The sequence below is a fragment of the Durio zibethinus genome, chromosome 21 (genome assembly GCF_047325235.1).
Source record: "Durio zibethinus cultivar Kanyao isolate XHJ-2024 chromosome 21, ASM4732523v1, whole genome shotgun sequence".
Lineage (NCBI taxonomy): Eukaryota > Viridiplantae > Streptophyta > Magnoliopsida > Malvales > Malvaceae > Durio > Durio zibethinus.
Genome location: NC_143182.1, coordinates 12,214,424 through 12,222,153, shown reverse-complemented (window position 1 = coordinate 12,222,153; position 7,730 = coordinate 12,214,424). Strand labels below are relative to the sequence as shown.

The following is a 7,730-nucleotide window of genomic DNA, read 5'->3' as shown; positions in this document are numbered from 1 at the left end:
AAAGAAAATTATTATATTATATTATATATAAAATATTAAAAAAAGTAAAAAAAATATAAATTATTTTGAACTTGTTATAATGAATATTAGTTTGGAAATATAAAAATTTATAATATAAAATAATTATAATTTTAAGATGCAACAAGATTTTAATTTGCATATTAAATGGATAATATTAATTGTTGCGAATTTTATATATTTCATCACCTAGATGATAAATGTTTCCCACTTTTTTATATGAAAATTCGATTACCCTCCAAGACAAAGATCTGATCACTGCTACGTAAGATTACCAAATGCTTACCAAGCAAAGTGATCTAATTAACATTTGTACACCACTATAGTTTTTAAGACGATCATCTTATACCAAATACTTCTTTGATGATTTAAGATCACCATCACGTTAAATCACTAAATGGTTGTTAAATACGGTGGTTTGCTCACCATGCATAGATCACCATGATTATTGAATGATCACTCCAAACCCAACACCACCTAAATATTGAGAACGAGTAATAAGATGGCAAACTCTTTTCTTTTTTTTCAATAAGGAAATGAACAGATAGATTCCTTTAGGGGATATCATATTAGGCATTTACATTTGCACATATTAGATCATCGTCTTCTTGCCAAGAAGAAAAATCCCCCAAACATTATCGACATTCTAATTGAATTATGCTAATTTAAGCTCGTCGTCGACTATGAATATAATTAAGTTGGGCTAATACAACAAAAAATTTGAACTCAATTTGAAATTTATTATTTGAAACTAAATTTAAGCTTAATCAAGTTTTAATATTTAAGTTTAAATTTGATTCGAAATAAATATCAAATTATTTGAACTCGTTAAATTAGATAGACTCATTTACTGAATAAAAACCAAGTTTGATTCTCAAATTTCATTTCATACTTGATTATATATGTTCAAATTCTAACTCAGATTTAAATTGATATAGAAAGGTAAAATAATATTTTTTAATTAAAATAATAAAAAATATATATTAAAATATAAAAATTCAATTAAGTTGATGAACTATTTGAATGAGATATTAAGATGTTCGAATTCAGTTCGTTCAATAAGTTGAATTACTCATGTTTGAATTTAACTTGGTAATGATCTTACCAAATTTAAATTTTATTCAAAATTATATTTGATTTTTTTACCATAAAATTTCAAATCGTTATAATTATATTAGAAAAAAAAAATCGACAGGCTATTTTCTTAGTGTAGTGTACCATGAATGTTGGAAAGGACCACGGAAAACCGTTTTTTTTTTTTTTTTCTCTTTTAGGAAATGAACAGATCACTATCTTCTTGCCAAAAATACCCCAAGGAATGTGACAACCATCTTCCTGCCAAGCAGAGAAAGCTGGCTTCTAAATAATATTGGCATTCTTTTTGAATTTTACCAATTTAAGCTTGGCGTTAACAATGGAAAGCCTTTGAATTTTCTTCTTAATGATTATTATGTTGACATTCTTTGAACACCTCTGGTTGATCTCTAAGTCTTCGCGTTAATTCTCCTAAATTTGCAAATTTTAGCATTTTTAATTAAGAAAAAAATTTAAATTATTTATATAAAAATCTGCATTTAATTTATGAGATAATATTTATTTTAATAAAAAATTTTATAATTTCATCTCATGTTTCATAAGTTTAAGTTTGCATGTGCCCACACACATATATTATAATATATTATTACAATTTTTTATATGAGACCGAGGTATATAAACTTTTTTTGTTAAGATTTGACTTCTTTTCAAGTTTAATACATTACACATAAAATTAAAATTATAAGATTTTAAGATTTTAGAAGTCACTTTCATTTATTGTGATTTTAAAAATTAAAATTTATTAAAATTATTATTTGTAAAAATGAGCTCATTATTTTTCTATAATATACAAATACAGTAAAAAAGTATTTAAATTTTCAACATCAGTTGACCAAATCGTCCTGCCGATCTCACCAATCTGACAAATAAGACCAACACTTCTTTATTCAATCTCACATATCGTAGGGCCAGAATAATTTGCCCTGCCCTAGTTTGCCCTATATAAACAACACTTCTTTATTCACTCTCTCCAAAACTTCTCTTTTTCTATTTTTTTTTAGCCTCAATTGGATTCGGTTTTCATTTCCAGCCATGACCAACTTTAAACAAACTCAGCTCTCGATGTTTCTTTGCTGCTTTCTCATCTTATTTCCTTCCCTAGGAAGAGGAGACTGCATGTGCGAACCTGAAGATGAAGATCGGAATAAGCCACTGGCGCACAAATACAAGATGGCTGCTTTAGCTTCCATTCTCGTTGCTGGAGCTATTGGGGTTTGCTTTCCTCTGCTTGGGAAAACTATCAAGGCTTTACGTCCCGAAAGGAATGTTTTCTTCTTGATCAAAGCCTTTGCAGCCGGTGTCATATTGTCGACGGGGTTTATCCATGTTCTTCCTGATGCTACTGAGAACTTGACATCTCCTTGCCTCAATGAAAATCCTTGGGGGAAGTTTCCGTTTGCCGGATTGGTGGCTATGTCCTCTGCAATTGCTACATTGATAGTTGATATGTTTGCTACTTCTCATTACACCAAGTCTCACTTTCATAAGACCCAACAGAGTGACGGCTGTGATGAAGAGAAAACAAGGGAATAAGAAAATCACGGGCATGTTCATACTCATGCAACTGATGGCCTTGCTCATGGTTCTGTTTCTACGCTTGAGCGTTCAGTTTCATCTGAGCTTCTTCGACACCGAGTAGTATCTCAGGTAATCTAAAGTAAGCATGTCTAAACTCTAAATCATATATATTGGGTAATTTTAAATTCTTTTGTTCCACTAAAGATTTGAAATAATCATCATCAGACTGATATATATTTGATCAAATGTTAGTATGATGAAAGTTAATATATATTATACATTTTTTGTAGGTTTTGGAGTTGGGAATACTGGTGCACTCAGTGATAATAGGGATATCTTTGGGTGCATCTGAAAGTCCAAAGACTATGAAACCTTTGGTGGCTGCACTCACCTTTCACCAATTCTTCGAGGGCATGGGACTTGGTGGATGCATTTCTCAGGTAATACATCTTCAATCCCTTGTTTTTAACAATTTTATGTGTTTATGACTTTCCCCTGAATCCCACTTGTTCCTCAGGTATTTTCCAGGGTAATAACTGCTAATAAATGTTCAGATTTTGTTTAATAACTTTCAACCATTTCTGTAAACTGGAAAGGGGAATGCTCCTGCCCCACTTTTGTTATTATCTGGTTTTTGGGATAGTACTGTTTTTTTTTTTTATACCATTTTGTTTAGTAGAGGTTTATTGTGGATGTTTTTGTAGGCACAATTCAAGTCTCGAGCTGTTGCAATTATGGCAATCTTTTTCTCTCTCACAACCCCAGTAGGAATTGCCATAGGAATAGGCATATCAAATGTATACGATGAGAACAGCCCAACTGCTCTTATTGTTGAAGGGATCTTTAATGCGGCATCAGCTGGGATCTTAATATATATGGCGCTTGTCGATCTTCTGGCTGCTGATTTCATGAATCCAAAGTTGCAAAACAATGGAATACTTCAAGTAGGAGCAATTGTTTGTCTTCTTCTGGGATCTGGTCTTATGTCTCTCCTGGCTGTTTGGGCTTAAAGTTCAATTAATTACATAATAAAAATTAATGGCATCTGATGTTATAATTTTGCATAAAATTAAAAATTTTGTTCCTCTGCGTATTCCCTTTTTTTCTAATTCTAAAGCAGCTTCCTCCCACATGAAAGAATCGATGGTTTTTCAACAAGGCCAAATAAAGAAGGAAAAAAATAATAATATAATAATATTTTAAAAATGCAGCAGCCTCGAAGCAATTCTGCCATATACAAATTTATTCAATTTCTTTTGTTTCTATTTAAAATGCTACTTATTCAATTATTGTATAATATGGTCCAATCATTTAATAATAACATACGATACAATAGTGTTATCTCATTATGTTAAACATTAAAATTTTTATAATATTATTTAAATTGAATCTTTCATCTATTACGAATTGATTTTAAGTTTACTTTTTACTCGTTGTTTTGCTATTTTCTTTTATAGTGTACAATGAATGTTGAAAAGCAATATGGAAAACTTTTTTTTTTCTCTTTTAGGAAATGAACATCTCACCATCTTCTTGCCAAAAAGAAAAATACCCCTAAAGAATATGACAATCATCTTCTTGCCAAGCAGAGAAAGCTAGCTTCCAAAGAATATCGATATTCTTTTCGAATTTTACTAATTTAAGCTTGGCGTATACAATGGGAAACCTTTGAATTTTCTTCTTATTGATTATTATGTCGACATGCTTTAAACACCTTTGGCTGTTCTTAAGATCTCTAAGTCTTCGCGTTAATCTCCTAAATTTGTAAGTTTTAACATCTTTAATTAGGAAATTCTTTCAAATTAATTATGTGAAAACTTACATTTAATTTGTGATATAATATTTGTTTTGAATAAAAAATTCTATGATTTTATCTTATGTTTTACAAGTATAAGTTTAAGCATATATATATATATTATATTATATTATATTATAACATCGTTTCAATTTTTTAACATGAGATTGAAGTATATATAAACTTTGTCTGATAAGATTTAACATTACAATTTTTTAACGTGAGATTGAGGTATAGAAACTCTCTTTGTTAAGATTTAACATTCCCTTAAGTCTAACACATTACATACAAATTTAAGATTATATCGACCATTAGGATTTTATAGGTGATTTTCGTTGATTATAAATTTAGAAATAACTCTCACGATATAACACTTATTCTTATATTCCCAACTGATAATTAATGATTACTTTAATACCAATTATGAACTTTTATACTGAACTTACCAAATATTATGTGCTTCAATCTAAATGTCTCACAATTTTTCTCATAAAAGTATTTTGATAAGTATAAATTTAAATATCTACATATATAGGATAATGTATCATTATAATTTTTTGCTATAAAAAAAAAACTATGATCTAAAAGTAAAAAATTATAAATATTAAGATTTAAATCCTTATTTCAAAAGAATTAATCAAATTGTCAATGTAATTACATATAGATCTATAGACCTATCGTTAGACATAACTTAAGGAGTCACTACCAATCTTTTTTGTTTAGGTGTGATTGGTCACCTAATGAATTTATCCTATTTTAAATATAAACCTAAGCTTGACTCAAGTATATTTAAAAGGTAGATTCAATATCTACGAAATAAAACTAAGTTCGAAAGTACAGTTATGTATGAGAAAGGTTATAGCACCCTCACAATGCCTATTAAAAGATGGTTCCAGCTTGATTTTGTATTATCTATTGAGCCTTTAATAAAACTTATCAAGTAGTTAATTATTGAAAATTATTCTTAATTAACTTTAATACTTTTGATAGAAAATTAAAATAATTTCTTCACTTCAAGAGTATGCAAAAAAACTACTATTCTTCTTGTAGAGAATTTGTCATTGAATTATTTAATATTTTAAAAAATTAAATTCTTGATATTTAAGCTTTTTTTAAAAAATTATTTTATTTTATTTTATTTTAAAAAATTGATACTTTATTTAAGGAAAAAATTGATACTTTCAACTTTTTTCCCAAATATTTTTGAAAATATTTTTTGTTTAAAGAAAATTAATAATTCAATTTTTTCTCAAAATTTTTTAAAATATTTTTTTTAGTTAAGGAAAATTGATTCTTCAAGTTTTTTTCAAAGAATTTTTTTGAAAATTTTTATTTTGAAAATATTTATTTTAGGAAAATTAATCCTTCAACTTTTCCTCAAAACATTTTTTGAAAATTTTTATTTTTAAGAAAAATTAATACTTTAAATTTTTTTCAAAACTCTTTTTTGAAAATTTTTTTCAAAGGAAATTGATATTTTAATTTCTTTCCTATTTTTTCAAAATTATTTTTTTTGGTTTAAGAAAAAATTGATAATTCAACCTTTTTCTCATTTTTTAAAATTATATTTATAAAAAAAAACACTAAAAAAATTAAATAAATAAGCAGAGTAATAAAAAGAAAAAAACTAGTAGAAAAGTAAATGTTTTGGCTCGACTTGATTCAAGGTTTAGCTCAGCTCTACTTAAATGAATCTGCTCAGCAACTAACAACAAAATGGCTCAACTTGGCTCACTATTGACTTATAGAATGGGTGCATCCGGGTCAGGTCTCCAAGTTGGGCAACACGTAGGTCACAAACCCTTTTACCCGAGTCAAAACGGCATCGTTTGGATATTACTACAAAAACCTATTATTAAGCATTTCCATTCATTTTTCAAGTTTTGTTTTCTCTAAAAGAATTTCTTCTCTACTTCTCTCACTAAAATCAAAAGAACACAATAGGAAAGTTAAAGGGTTTCCAGATTTCGGTGTTGACGTTGCCATATGTTGTAGTCTACCATTGTCAACTAATCGCTATTGAGGCCTAAATTTTGCCTAAAGGCTCTTTTAAGTCTCCACTTTTACGTGATCTACTTAGTTCCTTCAGAAACTCACTAGAGTCGTATGGATCTGAGTTTGAAAGTCGCATGTTCAACCTTTAAGATCTCTTCCACCACTCCGTTTGCCATCGCTTCAAGGTATGTTCTTCCTCTTTTTATTGGCTACTTTTTCATAAAACTTGAAGATTTAAATCTTTCTAAAACACCTTGGATCTGAAACCTAAGGGAGATAAGTTCTCTCTTTTTTTATTTTCTTGTGCTAAACTTTTTCTTTATTGCCATGTAGATCTCGGGTTGGTGCTTGGACTATTGATGGTTGTTGTGATGTAGCTTTAGTCTTATTTTGAGTTTATGTTGGCTTTGGGTTTGGTTTGGTGATGAAATGGTGATGGATGAAGATAGTTTGTAGAGGTGGAGAATGTTGGCAAACCTAGGATCGACCGTTGGTTGTATACGTTGGGTTTTTGTTTTTGGATTTCTAGGCCGTGGATGGAAATTGTGGCACTTTATGGGTTTTACATGTGTCTTGTCGCTAGATTTCTTTCTGTCTGATTGTGGTTGGTGTTTGCTTTTTGTAATCATTTATTCTTTTGGTTTTTTTATGTGATTTTTCTTTGATTTTTTATGTGTTTTTCACTCTCTTCGTTCTTGCTCTAACATGATGAAGATATGATTTCACTTCAAAAAATTGAGCATCCTATCACTTTCAATTTGAAATTTGATTTTAAGAAACATTGGATTTCAAAATTTAATCCAAACTTTGAATTTCAAACACCAAATCTTATCACTTAATCTGCCCTATGTTTTATCTTTTTATTTATTTTCTTGCAAAATACTAATAAAAGCAAAATAATTACAAAAGGCTTGATTTGATCCAAAACATAATCTAGGCCTAAAACTCAAATGCTAAATTCAATTCCAAATGATTGGGTCCAAAGCCCAATTCAAACTAACTCGAGATTTGAGGATAATCCGAGATGAAATAAGGTTTCACAGTTGTCCCTCTTTAAATAATTTATATGAAATAGAAATTACACAAAGATATAGATACCTAATATGTTTGAGTCTGGCTTCATAAGAACTACAAAATTTTGAAACTTCAAAGATTCACAATTTGAAGTATTCAAAAATTACATAGTTAAAAATTCATAATAAAAGTTGAAACTTAAAGATTCACAATTTGAGTTCAAAGTATCACGATTTTAAATTTTAAAGTTTGCAATTCAAAGATTCACCAAAGATTCACATGACTTTTAGCTTCA

General features: G+C 28.7%; 1 protein-coding gene, 1 long non-coding RNA gene and 1 pseudogene across 2 annotated transcripts; all 3 read left to right on the top strand.

Annotated features, from left to right (window-relative positions):
• Positions 1-2,145: 2,145 nt before the first annotated feature.
• Positions 2,146-2,646, top strand: LOC149512908 (zinc transporter 5 pseudogene; annotated as a pseudogene).
• On the top strand, positions 2,640-3,654 carry LOC111306249 (zinc transporter 5-like). The gene is made up of 3 exons (XM_089750617.1): positions 2,640-2,760; positions 2,922-3,071; positions 3,336-3,654. The coding sequence occupies exons 2-3, from the start codon at positions 2,997-2,999 to the stop codon at positions 3,639-3,641; spliced, it is 381 nt and encodes a 126-aa protein (XP_089606743.1). The 5' UTR covers positions 2,640-2,760; positions 2,922-2,996; the 3' UTR covers positions 3,642-3,654.
• Positions 3,655-6,324: 2,670 nt separating this feature from the next.
• On the top strand, positions 6,325-7,091 carry LOC149512907 (uncharacterized). The gene is made up of 2 exons (XR_016331535.1): positions 6,325-6,606; positions 6,755-7,091. It is a non-coding gene; the product is annotated as an uncharacterized LOC149512907 (long non-coding RNA).
• The last annotated feature ends 639 nt before the right edge of the window (positions 7,092-7,730 follow it).

Excerpts from the sequence above, each read along its gene's own strand:
- LOC111306249 (XM_089750617.1), top strand. The coding sequence starts at position 2,997 with ATGAAACCTTTGGTGGCTGCACTCACCTTTCACCAATTCTTCGAGGGC. Across the intron at positions 3,072-3,335 it reads TTGGTGGATGCATTTCTCAG|GCACAATTCAAGTCTCGAGC; the intron begins GTAATACATCTT and ends ATGTTTTTGTAG.